Source organism: Notamacropus eugenii, chromosome 4, assembly GCF_028372415.1.
Source record: "Notamacropus eugenii isolate mMacEug1 chromosome 4, mMacEug1.pri_v2, whole genome shotgun sequence".
Lineage (NCBI taxonomy): Eukaryota > Metazoa > Chordata > Mammalia > Diprotodontia > Macropodidae > Notamacropus > Notamacropus eugenii.
Window position 1 is genome coordinate 272,851,257 of NC_092875.1, and position 18,554 is coordinate 272,869,810.

Sequence of the window (18,554 nt, forward strand, 5' to 3'; positions counted from 1 at the left end):
TCTAAAACTCTCTAACACTGACTTTTTCCATCTTCTTTTATCATTACCAATTTTCAGGGTGTAAAGAAGCTGTAGATTATTTTGATTTTCATTTCATTTAGTTTAGTTATTTGAAACAGTCCTTCACATGGTTGTTAATTTTTTTGCAATGCTTCTTTTGAGTATCATTCATATTCATTGACCACTAATCCATTGGGGGAATGACTCAAAGTATAATCCCTGATTTGTTCCACTTCATTTGAATAATATGAATCCTAATTTATCAAGTCTCACTAATCCTAACAAGGTCACATTTGCCTCTTTTTGTTATGTTCACCTTGATTGTCACTTGTACTTTGTGAATTTCTATATAGATATCTGAGGCTATAGTTATATTATTTTATGGTATGCATAATATGTAACATTATATTTCATGAATTTTGTCTTCTGTGAATTATTGGTCATCTTTATGGCTAGATTTCTTCTTATGCCATAGTTACTCTTCATATCTAGGTATAAAGATACATATGCAGCTTGGCCCTGATTAGTGTGAATAATGAATTCCCTAAAAGGGTTACTATATATATTCAAAGTTATACTGTTCAAAGATATAATTATGTAAAATATGATTATTAGTTCCAGCCCAAATGGACACATGCAGTACAGAATTGAATAATATGACCACCTCAAAGGGTTCATTAATAATATTAACCAGTATAACTAGCTGTAGGCATTTCTCTTATTGTCCTCCTATTTCACATTAAAGTTCTTTAAGATTAATTTGGCAAGACTCCCTGCAAATACATTACTACTTCTCCTCAATATATCCTCTTAATCACTTGCTAAAAAGTCAAAATTTCTTTAAGAACTGGTTCAAAAATCCAAATATTCTTGAACACAGTCTTCTAAACCTATTACTTGCCCTAAATTCCACTTCTCTTCTGAAACTCTTTTTTTTCAGTAACTAGCAGCGATCAGATTCCTCTATGATTTGCTTTGGGTCAAACATCATCATCATTTTGACTATTTTTATACTATTGCTGTTGATATTCTAAACCCCACCCCCAAAATCAGAATACCATAGTCCCTGAGAGGGACTAAGTCCCTTACATTTGAGCTCCCTGGGGCCTTTTGTCTTCATCTTCATCCCAATGATTTTTTTCTGTGCTGCTACTGCCAAAGTGGTAGGATTATTTTTGTCTTTTTTTTTAGGCATCAACCTTTTTGTAGGTTGGTCTATTAAACATCTTTCAAGCATTTATTAAATTCTTGATGATTTGACCTCTCACCTCTTCTTATGAAAACTGTTTTCAAATCAACACTACTACTGCCTCTAGAAAGGGAGAATCAATGAATTGTGTATTTTCTCCAAATTTAGATCCAATGACTTCCTATACCAAAACACTATTCCCAAGCTACTTTCCCTATTAGTAGTAAACTCCTTGAGAGTAGACATTATTTCCTTTTGTATTTGTCTTCCCAGCCCTTTGCACATTGCTTGTCACATAGTAAGTGCTCAATAAATACTTTGTCAATCATTTATTTATTTATACTTCCCTCTAAGATTTTATTTTTTGCCTAGAACTTCACCATCCTTAGCAACTGTCTAGGTTTTTCCTGATTAAAAGAAACTGAAGCTATTTAGACTTGGTAGAAGACAAACATCTACAAAATTTCTCCTTTCCCCTTATTTGTGTTGTAAGTCAGAGCCCTAGTCCTCACTTATTCCTATTAATAGCTCTTGTGACCAGTTCTCATGGCAAACTGGTGTGTCCAGCTGCCATTTTCCATACGTCAGCCTCAAATGAGGCTCAGTCAAAGGGGCTCCTGAGTAAGGCTTTACATATTCATATCCATCTTCCTACCCTTTTCTTGTAAGGCAATAATACTATAATCAACTGCTTTTGTTTGCTGTATGCAATCAGTTATGAAGTCCTATTGATTCTATCTTCACAATACATCTTTAATCTATGCCCTCCTTGTGCATACTTTTAACAGTTTTTCAGGAACCATTATACCTGTCTACTAATTGGTCTGTCTACCTCTCTCTAGTCACTCCTTTTCTAATTCATCATTCATCCAGCTGCTGAAATAATCTTCCAAATGCACAAGGCCATGTGACTCAAAACGTTCAGGCATTTTCCATTGTCTGTAGAATGACTTTGGGATTTAAAACCTTTCATAATATGGTTCCAATCTATTTTTCCAAGTTTATTTCACATTATTTCTCTTCATTTACTTTAGAACTTAAACAATGACAACTTCCTTGGGCCCTGATTTTTTGTCATCTTCTACTTCTATGCATTTAAGAAGGCTTCTAATGTTCTCTTGTTGAAATGCTTCTCTTACTTTAATGCTCATGTTCAGGTATTATCTACCTCATGAAGCATTCAGTTTCCTTATCTGTACAATGGAGATAATAGCACCTACTTCCCACAGTTGTTGTAAGGATCAAATGAGATGTTTGTAAAGAGTTTTGGAACTTTAGAGAGCTTGCTTGCTTGCTCCACTGTTCTTAAGCCCCTTGCACCCTCTCCCCACCTTCACTTTGGAAAACAAAACAAGCAAAAATAACCCCTTTATGATCTAGCAAAACGTTTCCATATGGTCTGTGTCCAAAAGCATATGCCTTGTTTTACATCTTGAGTCCATCAGGAGGTGGATAGAATGTTTCATCATGAGTCCACTTGAAGCATGATGGGTCATTGTTCTTAAAGCTTTCAAAGCTCTTTGTCTTTACAGTATTTTTATATAATGTGTTATCCTGGCATTGTTCACTTCACTGTGCATCTTTTCATACGGGTCTTCCCAGATTTTTCAGAAATGATCTATTTTGTTATTTTTTTACAGTACAATAGTATGTGATTACCTTCATATGCCATAGTTTGTTTGGCCATTACTTGATAGATGGCCATCTCTTTATTTTCTAGACTATTGCTATTAAATAAAGAGCTGCTATAATTTGGTTTTTTTGGACACATGGACATCCTTTTCCTGTTTCTTTGATCTCCTTAGAATATCGGTCAAGTGGCATTATTGGTGGGTCAAAGGAGGCTTTTTTGGCATAGATCAAAATTGCTTTCTAGAATGGTAGGGCCATTTCACTTCTCTTCCAAACAGTGTCAGGGAAAGGGAACAGGGAAGGAAATAAGCTTTCTGTAACACTTACTTTATGTTGAGCACCATGCTAGGTACTTTTTTGTTTTTGTTTTTGTTTTTTTTTACAAATATCTCATTTGATCCCTAAAACAATCCTGTGAGTTAGCAGTTTATATTTGTGGAAACTGAGGCAAATGGGGATTAAATAACTTACCCAGGGTCACATAGTAATGGCTTAGTCAGATTTCTGACTCTATCCACTGTGCCACCAACTGCCTCTGGCATTAATATGCCTATTATCCTGATACCCCTCCAATATTTGTTATTATCCTTATTTGCAATTTTTGTCTATGTGATGGTAGAGCATTTATTTAATTCATACTCTCTATTAGTGATTTAGAGGAGTTTTATATGGCTAATTGCTTGCATTTCCTTGAGAACTGTCTGTTCATTTCATTTAAGCCTCTATCAATTAGGCAATGCCTCTTGTTCTTTTACATCTAAATCAGTTTCATATATATTTTGGATATGGGACCTTTATCAGAATATTTGTGCAAAAAATTTTCTCTAGTTCCTTTTCTTGGGTCAGTTAACAAGTATTTATTAAATACTACTGCTATGCACTAGGGATACATGTGAAAACAATTTTTAACATTCTTTTTTTAAAACTTTGAGTTCCAAATTCTCTCCATTCCTACCCTCCTCCTCTCATGGAGAAGGTAAGAAATTTGATATAAATTATACATATGTATCATGCCAAACTTATTACCCTCTGGTTCTAGAATATTGGGGCAGTTTTCCTTGAAAATTTCTTTTAAAATTGATGTCTAGGCTCTTTTTTTGATCATAGTTTTCAGATGGTCTAATAATTTTAAAATTATATCTTCTAGATCTATTTTCTAGATCATTATTTTGCCAATGAGATATTTCACATTGTCTATTTTTTTTCATTCTTTTGGCTGTGTTTTATTGTTTCTTGTTTTCTCACAAAGTCACTAGCTTCCATTTGTTCCATTCTAATTTTTAAGGAATTATTTTCTTCACTGATCTTTTGGACCTCCTTTTCCATTTGGCCAGTTCTCCTTTTCAATGAATTTTCTTCTTCAGTGAATTTTTGTGCCTCTTTTTCCATTTAGTCAATTCTGCTTTTCAATGCATTCTTCTTGTCACTGGTTTTTTTTTTTTTAAATTTCTTTTATCATTTGACCTAGTATATTTTTAAGGTGTCATTTTCTTCAGTATTTTTTGGTCTCCTTTACCAAGCTGTTGTCTCTCTTTTCACTATTTTCTTGCATCATTCTCATTTCTTTTTAATTTTCCCTTTACTTCTCTTACTTGATTTTCAAAATCCTTTTGAGTCCTTCCATGGCCTGGGACCAATTCATATTTTTATTGGAGGCTTTGGATGGAGGATCTTTGACTACTATTTTCTTCAAAGTGTGTGTTTTGATCTTCCTTGTCACTATAGTAACTTTCTATTATGAGAATTTTTTTCTGTTGTTTGCTCATTTTCTCAGCCTTTTTACATGTTGTTTGAACTCTTTGTTAAAATAGTCCTCTGCTTTCAGAATAGAGAGTTCATTGTCACAAGCTTCAGGGAGTTTTTGTGCAGCTGTTTTCAATGATACTTCTAGGGACCTGTAAGCTTTCTGTTTTTCTAAGGTGTTATGATCTAAGGAGAGGTGTATACTACTCTCCTGGCCTGTGGTTTGGTCTGTGAGTGTCCACAAGTACTATTTTCTGCCCTGCAACCACATGATTCCTGCTGCACTGCAACCCACAAAGCTCTGGTGTGCTAGTGCTCCTCCTTGCCCTGGGACTGCCACCCAGGACTGTGACCCAGATCTGAATATGGGCAAAGGCAACATATTGAGTCCTGCCCTCAGTTTCAGCAAAAGACCCCCACAATATTCTTCTGATCAGTTGTTCAACCCCCCTACTATTTGTGACCTAAGAGCTCCAGAAACAATCAATGCCACTGCATAATCAATAGTTCCCAAGACCTGTTCCTGGTTTACTGGGGCTTGGTTTATTCTGGTACAACCTGTGCTGGACTGTATTCCACTCTCACCCAGGTGTGACAGATCTTTCCTGCTGACTTTCTAAGTTATTTATCTATCTATCTATCTATCTATCTATCTATCTATCTATCTATCTATCTATCTATCTATATTTCATCTCATCTTTTCGTGGGTTCTGCTGCTCCAGAACTGTTTTATGGCATTATTTAAAGGTATGTAGAGGGGTTTGGGGGACAGCTCAGGTAAGTTTCTATCTTTTCTCTACCGTCTTTTCTATACCTACCTTTCTAATTTTAAATGTATTGGTCTTTTTTTTTTTAAAAAATAACTTTTCAATTTTGTATAACTAAAATTACTCACTCTGTCTTCTGTGATCTTCTTTTATTTGGTCTTCCCCTCTGCATATATAATGAGGGTAGTTTTTTCCTTGATCTTCTAATTTCTTGAGTATGAACACCCTATCATGTCTCTTCAAATCATTTTCAAATCTACAAGAATGATGTGTGCAATGTAAAAGTGTTTCAAAAACCAACTTAGCATCTTGAAAAGAAATCCTTTACTATTTATAAGAATGATGCTGAAATTTTAGAGAATAGTATGTTTTCTTTTTAAAGTATAAGAATATGACTGTCATAAAATCAAGATAGTGAAATGAATACATATTTTACTTTTAGTTTTCTAGAACAGACATTATTAACAAAACTAATCTGTTTTAATTCTGGGTGGCAGAGAAATCAGGACATATAGATAATATATTTACACGTTTTTCTTGGAACATACTTTAGTTACAGAAATATTGCTCTATGCTTTCCTTAAAAATTTCTCACTGAAAAAAATGCTCTGTAAAGATACAATAGAATACTGATTTTTAAATATTTATTTATTTTTAGTTTTTAGTACTCATTTCGACAAAATTTTGAGCTCCAAATTTTCTCCCCATCTCTCCCCTCCCCCAACCCCAGAACACTGTGCATTATGATTACCCCTTCCCCCAACCTGTCCTCCCTTCTATCACACCCCTCCCTTACCTCATCTCCATTTCTCTCTTTTCTTGTAGGGCAAGATCAATTTCTATACCCCATAACCTGTATTTCTTATTTCCCAGTTGCATGTAAAAACAATTTTCAACATGCTTTCCTAAAACTTTGAGTTCCAACTTCTTTCCCTTCCCACCCATCTCCACTGAGAAGGCAAGCAATTCAATATGGGCTGTATATGTGTGTAGTTTTCCCTTCTTACTCAGGTGAAAGGGCTTTCTCACTGACCTTTGAAGCTGTCTTTGGTGTTTGTGGGTTGAGGGATCTGGGAACCTCAGCTGCTTCTGGGGATTCTGCCCCATGAGACCTGCTCTGGTCCTGTTCCTGCCATGCTGCACAGCCAAGGCTGAGTTGCACTCTGCTCCAAGTCCAGTGCAATAGATTTTTCCTGTTTACCTTCCAGGTTGTCTTGGGCTGGAAATCTCTTTCACTATGTCATTTTGTGGCTTCTGCTGCTCTAGATTTTGTTTAGGTATTTTATAGGCTATGAGGGAGAGCTTTTACAGGTCCATCCTTCTACTCCACCATCTTGGCTCCACCCTCTAGAATACAGATTGTTCCAAAAGTCTTAGTGCAGTTTTAAGCTTTAATAGCTTATAATTGCACTAAGCCTTTTGGAACATCCTGTCTCCATACAGATTTTATCATCTCCAACTCTTGGGAACACTCCCCCACCCCCATCCATTTTAATTGCCACCTTGTCTATGATGTCTTTCATCATCCCACAGTAAGAAATGATATTTCTTGTTTCACAGACAACACACAGGAAGCATTGGAGGTTTTGATCTCTAGCCTCTAACTGATTCATTCTTGATCTGATCAGACAGGCAAACAGGGGTTAATAAACAGCTTAATTCTAGTTTAGTCTTCTTAAAGAATTATTGGAGAGCCAACTCCTATGGCATTTCTCAATCACCTTTCTCACAGGGGCCAGTGAGAAGGGGGGGAGATGAACCACCCTGTATCATCTCAAAGGGGTCATCTGAGACAGGCCCAGCTTGTGAACCCCCCTATATCCCCCCAAGTCTCAGTGGAGGCCTGTTGAGGCATGCAGGCACGGACAGATTCCCCTTGCTTTTTCCTCCATCTCACTGACCACTGCTCTCTTGCTTTGTAGGGTGATCAGACAAAGAAGGCATCTTGTCAACCTTAACCTCACAGGTTAGCTTTAGCAATATCATCGTTCTGTGCAAGCAATGTAATTATCAGTTATGTCCCTTCCATACCTCATGGTGCAGCCTCAGTAGAACTGTGTGTCACTGTGATTCTAAGAACTACTATCTAGGATCCTTGAGACTTTTCTGGGAGTTATTATCAAGCACTTGGAAACTTGGCATTCCCATGGCCACAGATCCTGAGAAACTAACTCTAAGAAGGAGAACACAATCCTCCATACCTACATTTCTTTATGCAAAACTCTCATAACATTTTGCATTTGCCTTCCTTATGAACTTATATCCATCTATTTTGTATTATAATTATATGGGTATTTTTTTCTATTAGAAGGTAAAATCCTTGAAAGCAGGAACAGAATCTCATTTTTCTTTGAATTCTAACATGTATTTCTGCAAAGAGTCGATATTTAATGTCTTTGTAATTGAGTTGGCAAAGTACCTGTAGGAGTTTGTAATTGTTGAAGATACAAATCTTCCCAGAATTTGTATTGGTAAATGGAAAAGTAAGCTTAGAGAATTCTTCAATTTTTGTCATTTTACCAATTTTTTAAAAATTTAATTGGTAAGCTAAAACGTTTAAAATATATTTTATTCTGTTTGTTTGGAATATAGAAACTTCACATTATTATTACTATTATCACATCTGCCTGGGTCTTTTTAGACCAAGTCTTTTAATATCAGTAGAAACCTCATAAAGAAGATGCGAGAAAGAGTGAAGGAGCTGGGGGAAATCAATAGAAGGGAGCTGAGGGGGCAGAATCCAGACACCCCTTTTGAAAGTGAGCTTTTGGTAAAAGACAGGAGGGTGGAGGCATAGCTCCTGAGGGTGTGTGGTGCCAGGGATCCTTCACATCACCATTCTTGGAAACCTTGTCATCCTGGTCCTCAGGCACTCTTGCGGCTCCTCAACCACCGAGAAAGAACTTCTTGTAGGTCTTGTTCATTTGTTCCAGAAAGACAAAGGTGAAGACAGTGTGGGGGTAAGTCAGACAAAATAAGCGATGAACCCCTTCCAGAGGCTAAAAAATTCTTCATATTGAATGACATTCTTCAACACATCCTGTTCATTTTTATATTCTGGCTTCCCATTAATCATCCGCATTTTCTGGATCCTGGTTTTAACAATGTCTGCAGATAGAGACTTGTGGAGACCAGGCCATGCTGCACCAAAAATAACAGAAAATGTTGTCAGATAAGTACCTAGAATCAATCAGAAACTGTTTAGCTTGTAAATAGGTAGCAAGATGCATCCCACTGACAATAATAGCTCTTATAACAGTAGGGATATAACCCCCTTCCACAGGGTGAGGACACCCTCTTCCTGAGTAATCCTCAAGAATGCATCAAAAACTACTTGGTACTGGCTAAGAAACAGAGAGGTAGATCAGTGGAATAAGCTGGGTACACATGACATAGTAGTCAATGACTATAGCAGCCTAGTATTTGACAAACCTAGGGGACCCTAGCTTCTATGCTAAGAACTCACTGACAAAACTTCTGGAAAAACTGGAAAAGCGTGTGGCAGTAATGGCATAGACCAATGCCTAGCACCGTATACTAGAATAAAGTTCAAATGGGTACACGATATAAGCATAAAAGCTGATACTATAAGCAAATTAGGGAGTAGTTTATCTCCAGATTGATGGAGAATGGAGGAATTTGTGACCAAACGAGATAGAGAACATTATGAAATGCAAAATGAATAATTTTGATTACATTAAATTGAAAAGTGTTTACACATACAAAGCCATTGCAACCAAGATTAGGAGGGAAGCAGAAAACTGCGAAAAGATTTTTATAACTAGTGTCTCTGATAAAGGCTTCATTTCTAAAATATATAGAGAAGTCAAATTTACAATATGTCATTCCCCAATTGATAAATGGTCAAAGGATATGAACAGGCAGTTTTAAGAGGAAGAAATTAAAGCTATCTCTAGTCATATGAAAAAATGTTCTGAATCACTACTGATTAGTGAGATGCAAATCAAAACAACTTTGGGTACCACATCACACATATCAGATTAGCTAACATGACAAAACAGGAAAACTATAAATGTTGGAGAAAATGTGGGAGAGTTGGAACACTCATCATTGGTGGAGCTGTGAGCTGATCCAGCCATTCTGGAGAGCAATTTGGAACTATGCCCAACCCTCTATAAAAATGTGCCTACCCTTTGACCTAGCAATGTTGCTTCTAGGGTTGTATCCAAAAGAGATCATAAAAATAGGGAAAGGACCCACATCTACAAAAATGTTTATAGCAGCTTTTTTTGTGGTAGCCAAGAACTGGAAATCAAGGGGCTGCCCATCAATTGGGAAATGACTGAACAAGTTCTGGTATATGAATATAATGGAATACTATTGTGCTATAAGAAGTGATGAACTGTCGGACTTCAGAAATACCTGGATAGACTTATATGAACTGAGAGAGACTGAATGAAGTCAGTAGACCTAGGAGAACATTATATACAGCCACAGTGCTGGAGGACTGTTTTTGATATTTAGTTCTTCACAGCAATGTAAGGAGCTAAAACACTTCCAAAGGACTTATGATGCAAAATGCCTTACATATCCAAAGAAAGAACTGAGTCTGAAAGCAGAATGAAGTACACTATTTTCTCTTTTATGTTTGGTTTTGTTTAGTTTTACTCATGCTTTCTCCCATTCTTCTATGCAACATGACTAATGTGAAAATGTATTTAATAAGAATGTATATATAGAGCCCATATAAGATGGCATGCTGTCTTGGGGAAGGAAAAGAGAGGGAAGAAATTTAAATTTTAAATTTATGGAAATGATTGTTGAAAATTGAAAACAAATAAATTTTAAAAATTCTTGTAGCCTCTGCACTCCTTCAATGGCAACCTACTATCAGTTGTCACATGAGTTAGGGCAATCACAGAAGGGATTCCTAGGAGGGCTCCCATGATGCCTGCTGTCATGCCATTCAGGGTTTTCATAAATTAGGGGCTGCCCCATCTGTCTTAGTCAGGTGCTCAAAGAGAATACTATAAATACCAAAACAAGTTGTTGTGTATGTGGTCTGGCGCATGAGCCTGAGAGCTTCATGTAAATACCTTGAACCCTCTCATGATACTGATGACATCATGGAAACTTGCCTTGTATAGATGGGTCTGGGCCCCTTCTCTGTTCAGCTGCATTCAGTTCTTTACCAGCTTCAGACCAACCAGGCCCCCAAACAAAAATCTGACCAACTTGGGAGATGTGCAACATTTTACAGGCAACTCGCTTCTCCCAAGATCAACGCCATCTCCACTAATATACTAATGCTCCACTGTACCCAGCTTTAGAAGCACTCAACACTGCAGGTGGACAAGGAGATATTGTGTGCATGCCAGGCCTCAGAATGCCCCCTCTTAATCCCCACCTTGCCAGCCCCACCACCACTTATGGCATGCAGGTGCACAAAAAGTCAATCAGAAGAGGATGTGAGGCACAGGAGAGGAGGTGGGGCTTGGGGAATGCAGGTTGGGCTGGCTGAGTTTGAGGATCTTGGAAAAGTTCGTAATTACGGAGGAGGGTGTTGAAGGGACAGCTACATGGAGCAATGAATAAAGCTCCTGGCCTGCAGTCAAGAAGATCTGAGTTCAAATGCAGTCTCAGATACTTATTAGTATCTGACCCTGGGCAAGTCACTTAACACTGTTTGCTTCAATTTTTTCATCTATAAAATGAGCTGCAAAAGGAAAAGACAAACCACCCCAGTATCTTTGCACCAAAAAGCCACATGGGGTTATGAAGTTGGCTGAATGCCTTTCCTTAGCATTTAGCTCTATTTACAGGTCACTTGTTTTTAATGAGGTTAATTTTTTTAATGTGTAAATGAATGGGCTTGATTATTTTAGCTGCGCTGGGTATGTAATGGACATGTCTTGTTAAGGCCTGTTAAGGGTTCCCCTGAACCTATTTTCCTGGATTGCCATATTTTCCAGAAACTCTGAACCCAGAGTATGCAGGAGGCCCTGAATGCATTAACGATGAATCCCTCCCCCCCCCAAAAACCCCACATAACTTATTTGTTTGCACTCCAAGCTTTATTCCTTGTGTGTCCTTGAAATGTGTCCTTGGTGTTACCTAGTCTGTGCTAGGCTGAGAAATTTCTTGTGCAGCTGGCTCCCTTGCAGATAAGCAGACCCTCCTATCTTCACAGTCTAGCAGTTCCCAAACAAAAAGAATGCCACTTTTGCCATTGGCCTTGTTGCTCCTCTTTGGGAGAGGTTTTGTCCTTTTCCCACCTTTACTGCATCCTTCCCATATCATGCCCATTTAGAAGATTCCTAGTGTTTCTGCACCCTCCCTTCTCCTCCCCCCTGACCCTTTGTCCTGCTGTCATAAATATGTAAACTTCTGTAAGGGCTGTGAACTTTGCTTGGCTTTGGGTTCCACACACATGTTCATTTCTCTTGTAATAAACCTAGTTATCCCATAAGTTTCATGAAGTTGTGATTTCCTGTTGATAGCTATTGAGTCTTCTAGATTCACACCACACTAATTTTGTGTAGGCAATGCTATTGCCTAGATCATTGACAACATAGTCCCTCTTTTTTTTAACACCAGAATGAGATGACCTCCTTAGAACAATCCAGGAGAGATTCCTGATACCATTTTCATGGAACCATTGAGGTACTAGTAGGCATTAACAGAGCTGAACATGGAAGTAGCTATTTCCATTCTATCAAAAATAAATATGCTTTGGAAAAAGGTGTAGCCCAGAGGACCTATTAATACCTCTTAGATGAATGGTTATTGATTTGGAAGTGAAATGATCTGAGCTTTGCTTCATCAACTCTTTCCATGGTCTTCATTTTCTAATAATTTCTAATTCCCAGAAAGAGTAGTCTTTTTTTCATCTTTCCTTAATGAAATCTTTTCCATGATACTATCAGCATCAACATTTATTAAATACTTTTTTACCAAAAAATCATTGTCTATGGTTTCAAATAAAATGAGTAATTAAATAAGTTCCTAACAATTTTAGAAACAATGTGGATTTAAGAAATTTTAGAAGTATTTGTGAAAAAACAAAAGACTTTGTCTCATACACAAACGAAGAATTAAAATTCAAGAGAATCAATAGATCTAGTGTTAGTTAAGATTACTTTCAGAAGAATATTGAGGCTTCAGGGAGAAAAAAGTAATACTTCTTTGGGTCATGATCTCATTAATATGGATACTTATGCTAGTGGAATGGATTGTGATTCATTCATGCCCTCTTAACCTATGTGATTTTTATTGGAAAGAATGCTAGATTTTGAATTAAAAGACACGTTCAAATCACAAATTATTCACTTAATCTCTCTGGGTCTCAGTTCTGTCACCCACAAAATAAGAGGGTTGGATTAGATAACTTCTGAGATCCCTTTCCGTTTTAAGTCTATGAATCTGTGATCATCCATAAAGGATATGTCCAAGATTTCACGTACATCGTCTCTTTTAACATTTTAGAGCATGAGTGGAGTATTCTTCACCCTTACTATGTGATATTCTCTTACTATGTGATATTTTTTTAACTCACTTTTTTGTACATGCATCCCATGTAATGATGATTGCAGTCCAATCCAGTCCAGTAGTCAGTTATTAATGACATGTTATTTGTAAAGCACTGTTGTAGAGACTAGATACAAAAAAACCTGCTTATATTGATCATGAACTGCTTTGCCTTTCGAGTAATCCAAAATTTTGATTTTTCAGATGTGGTAGTATAGTGTTAAAAAAAATTGGGGAGGGGAAAGGTGGTGATTTCATTTTGGGTATGGTTTTTGATTATTGCCAACACACTGGGAAATTTAGCTCACTTTCTTCTTTCAATTCAACATTTCTGTCTTTCCCTTTGGTTTTCATATGCTTATAGGACAAAGGATTAGGGTTATCTACTTGAGTTGATGATCAACCCAAGAGTGTTTGTCCAAAATACATACAATGATGAATTAACTGTATGTCTATTCAGTTGTATGTTCTAGTCCAGGCAATACACATTTTTTATCCTTTAATTTTGGTTGTATAAGGGTGATCTTTTTTTAAAGATCTTATATCTCATGAAGAGTCACAGGGTTCAATACAGTCACGCAATATCACATAGGAACAGGAACACTTTATTATCATTGATAGAGTAACTGTTATTTGAACACTTTATAGAGCATCCTTCATAATAATATCAGGTACCTTTGGTGTCTCCCTTCACTTGTTTTTAATACTTAGAGGATCATTTTATAGAGTTATTTCTATGATTGCATCTATCAAGGGATCTTGTATGATTTAAACATATGAATGGGAAATGCCTTGTTAGGGGAAAGCATTTAAGGCTAACTTTTACTATAGCAAGTCAATGGGATTTTTTTTTTGCTTTTTTGTTTGTTTTAATTCACAAACACCAAATACAATTAGATCTTGTATTCACTTATGTGACTATGAAGATATGGTCTTTTGTAGGAAAAAAAAATTTCCAAGGACTCACCTCTTCTTTGTTCATATTTTCAACATGGATTATTTTAGTATATGTTGGTATCATTTGCATAAAGGTTTGAAAAATAAAGATATAAGGCAGTATTTATTAGTATTTTCTCAATTGCCTTTTATTCACAGTTATACCAGTCAGGATTTTCCAACCCTGGGTACTTTCAAAATTGTGCCTCCTTCAGCATAAATTCCTTCTGTGTATACTTGTTCAGGTCTGAATGATCTCCTCAGCTTCAGTTTCTTAAATACTATTTAATCATATAAGACATTGGAAAATGAAGTGATTCCTTTGTCAGAAAAATACAGAAGACAGAAAAAAATATAACCAGCTGATGGCAGAAATCTCTAGTAAGATAGAAATATGCTTTAACTTGATATTCAAATTGTCCAACTGTAATGATTATTTCTTGATTTTTAATCTACCTACTATAGACTCTAGCTCCTTAGAAAATAATTTTTGAGATAAAAAAACAACTGGGATTTTTCTGACTCAAGTTCACCAAAATGTTACTTTGGAGATGGGGACATACGACTATGGTTCTAGTTAGCTAAATAGAGAGAATGAATATTCTAAAGAAAGATATTATTAAGAGAACAAAATCTTAGTGAAAGGTGTTAGAAACATAGTTGGAAAAAAAGAAAGGAAGAGATTGTTCTTTTTAGATTGAAAAGAAGAGAGGATTAATGAATTAAATAGATTGACAATAGCTGCTTTTATTCATATGGAGCTAATTAAAAATAAGTTTCCTCAGAAAAGCCAAAGGCAGAACACTAGAGAGTCATGGATAATAGAGAAGATACATGGCCGTCTATTCTAAACTCCAGCATCCCTAAGAAAGACTATCAAAACAAAACACTTAAAAAAACAAAGAAAAAAAGAACTCTTCAATGTAAAAAAATTAATTTAGATTAGTAATTTTAATAAATGTAAATTCATAATGTATTTTTCCTTTTCAGATTCATTGCTTAGGATTTAGAAAGGTGATATATATGTACATATATAGATATATATGATAATAATATATGTATATATATGTATCATACATATGATAAGAATATTTTCCAATTATATCTTTTTCTAAATGTCCAGCAAATTGAGTTCAGTGTAGTTTGGACTTAGAATTTCCCTTGTAAATTGAAATCTACATAGATGCTTCTGAATCATTTTATATACCATGACTGGGGGTGAAGGGTCAGTTATCAATCCTTAAATCAACAAAAAATACTTCAATTACCTAAAGATTGTTCACATAGGAAGTATCAGCCAGCCATACTCAGCCTACTGGAGCCAGGCAGCATAATGAGCCAGAGATCACCATGTTACAATAAGTCCACTCAGTGCTTCAGTGGCAAAATGACTTGTTTTATTTGATGAATTTAGTTAATTTTGTCCAAATAATAATGATAATATATTTATTTTGCAAAATAATACTGGACAAGGGCAAAAATGCAATCCAAATAGTGGTTAAAGATACATTCATTACATTTGCTTATTGTCAGTGTGTTTAAGGACTAAGTTTTGTTGAGGCTAAGATTCTAAGTGCCATATTTTATTATGTATAGCCTAATAGTCCAGATCTTAAACTCCATGTGAAAAACTGGTGTTGGTGTTTGAAATCGATAATGAATTTTTGGACTTAAAAAACAATAATATAGAGAAAATTTTATTTCTAAGTCAAGAAGAAATGATTTCTTTGAATATAACTTTAATTTTTTTTTCAGATTAATCTTAAAGATGTTGGTGAATTATATAAAATACGCATTGGGCATGACAATAGTGGAAAGGACCCTAGTTGGTATTTGGAAGAAATTAAACTTGAAGAAATAGCTACGGGTGAGGTGTTTTCCCTCACAGTTGATTGTTGGATAACTGAGAATGAAGATGATGGAGATACCTGTAAAGAAATATCTATTAACAGAACTAACAAGAAGCCCTTGCCGTGTATGTATTTGTGAACTCTTTCATAATTTTTAAGTAAAAATGTTCAATGCGCTGAGATTTTAGAAAACCCAGGTTTAAGAGCAACATTCTTTTAAACATTGTTTTCTCTGCGTTATTGTGTTTAGATATTATAAGTATTATTCATGTTGTAAGCTTTAGTATTCCTACTGCTTTAGTATTCTTGGCCATATTCAATTTGCATATTTTTTAAATTATACTTTTTTACATTTTTAAACAATGACAAGTCTTTTTACTCTTTATTTCCCACCACCCTCACTGAGAAAGCAAGAAAAACAAACCCCCTTTTATAAGCATGTACAGTGAAGCTGTACATATTTCTCATTGACTGTGTTGAAAACATTATCTTAGTTTGCATTGTGAGTCTAATATCTCTTTGTCATCAGATCCACATAATGTTTCATCATGACTCTTCAGGAACTGTGATTGGTCATTGTGTAGATCAGAGTTCCCAAGTGTTTCTCCCTCTCCCTCTTCTTCTACTCTCTCCCTTCTCATTCCTCTTCAATCTCCCCTCTCCCTCTCTTTTCTCCTTTTCCCTCTCTTTCTTCCACCCTCTCTCTCACCCAGATATTTTCACATATATTTAATCACCCATGATCAACCTACTCACCCTCCTACCCCAACCCCTCTCCCCAACTTATTGAGAACACAAAGCATTTATAATCAGTCAAAGCAAATTTCCACATTGGTCATGTCGTGTGTGTGTGTGTGTGTGTGTGTGTGTATGTGTGTGATTCGGAGTCCTTCATGTCTCTTTTCAAGGATGACAAGTATGTTTCATTATTAGTCCTCTAAAATTCCACTTGGGTGATATATTTCTGTACTTAACCCTGCATCTTTGTGTGTTCTTCCTTCTTTTGACCAGTTTAGATGAGAGTTAGATTGAAGTGTTAGCCACTCCTCTTCAACTACTCCTCCTTGTTTATATATGTATAGTCTTTTTCTGAGTGATAATTTTCCATAACTTTCCTTTCCTTCCCCCTCCACTGGTGTATTCTTTTCTTCCTCTCTTTCCAATTTTTCCCCTTAAAATTATCAAGACATAACAGAACTATTCTTTTCTAATTGTATTCTTTCTCTGAACCCTGATGATGATAGGAATCAAAGAGCACACCTGTATCATCCAACCACATTTAATGTAAACAGGTTAGTCCTTTATCATTGTTCATTCATGATTATCTTTTTATTTTTCTTTTTGCTCCTTTATACTTCAAAGTTTCTCTGCAGTTATGGATTTTTCATGAAGAAAATTTGGAAGTCCTCTTTATAAATATCTCTAGAACGCCCAATAGCATTATACTCTGTTTTTCTGAGTAAGCTATATTTGCCATAAGCTCACATTATTTTCCTTTTGGAATATCATATTCAAATTTTTCCATTCCTTTATAGTGATGGCTGCTAAGCTATATGTAATCCTGACTGTGACTCCTCACTACTTGAATTCTTTCTGACTGTTTTCAAAATTGTTCTTTTGAAGTGGCAGTTCTGAATTTTGACTCCTATGTTCCTGGGAGTTTTCATTCTGGGGTTTCCTTCAGAGATCAGCTGCTGAATTCTTTTTATTTTCACTTTGTCTTATGATTTGTATAGCCCAGCACCGAGTATGTCTGCATAGTTCTGAATCGCAAAGGATAACAGACGTAGAAGCCAGAAGAAAAACATTTATTCAGACACCAGAAAGCCAAATCCCAACACCAGAAAGCCACATGTGTCATGGTAACCAAGAAGTCAATACACATTAGCACTTCAGGGGCCAAATGCATTTCCAAGCCTCCCTTCTGTTCCCTCCTACTCCCTTTTCTGGGGCCTTTCCATAAACAAACAAACACTCACAAGCCTAGCTGTGCCTGCTTGCCCTATCCTTCCCACCTCTGACTAGCTTGATCAACTTCCTCTCAGCTCTGCTCTACCCCTCTTGTTCTATCCATTCATATCAATGAATGGGAAAGATCTTCCCATTTAAGTTACCATTTCATGATTCTAAGTGACCTGGGCAGTTTTTTTTTAAGATGTCTTGAAATATGATATCTAGGTTCTTTTTTTAAAAAAGAGGTTATATTTGGTATTTTATTTTTCCCCAGTTACATGTAAAAACAATTTCTAACATTCATTTTTAAAACTTTGAGTTCCACATTCTCTCCTTCCCTCCCTCCCTGCTCCAACCCCCATTGAGAAGGCAAGCAATTCAATATAGGTTGCACATGTGTAGTCATGCAGAACATATTTATAATACTCATGTTGTTAAAGAAAACATAGATAAAAAAACCTCAAGAGAAAAATAAATTTTTAAAAAGTATGCTCCAATCTGTTTTCAGATACCATCAATTCTTTGAGAATAGATAGCATTTTTCATCACAAGTCATTCAGACTTGTCTTGGATCATTGTATTGCTGAAAATAGCTTAGTCATTCATGGCTGTTCCTCTTATAATACTGCTGTTACTTTGTACACAGTACATTTCACTTTGCATCATCCCATCCAAGTCTTTACAGGTTTTTCTGAGAACATTCTGCTCATCCTTTCTTATACTGCAATAGTATTCCATCATCATCATATACCACAACTTGTTCAGTCATTTGCCAATGGATGGGCATCCCCTCAATTTCTAATTCTTTACCTCCCTGAAAAGAGCTGCTGTAAAATACTTTTGTACTTATAGATCCTTTTCCTTTTTGTTTTTTATCTCTCTTGGGATACAGACCCAATAGTGGAATTGCTAGGTCAAAAGGTATGCATGGTTTTATAGCCCTTTGGGCATAGGTCCAAATTGCTTTACAGAATAGTTGAATCAGGTCACAACTCC

General features: G+C 36.0%; 1 protein-coding gene across 5 annotated transcripts in view; it reads left to right on the forward strand.

Moving 5' to 3' along the window:
* Positions 1-18,554, forward strand: part of LOC140501243 (lipoxygenase homology domain-containing protein 1-like) — a 680,545-nt gene that overhangs the window by 368,190 nt on the left and 293,801 nt on the right. For all 5 annotated transcript variants that reach the window (XM_072604606.1, XM_072604605.1, XM_072604607.1 and 2 more), the window contains one exon: positions 15,511-15,730. In XM_072604606.1, coding sequence (XP_072460707.1) covers positions 15,511-15,730 — 220 coding nt within the window. The remainder of the gene's footprint in view (positions 1-15,510; positions 15,731-18,554) is intronic.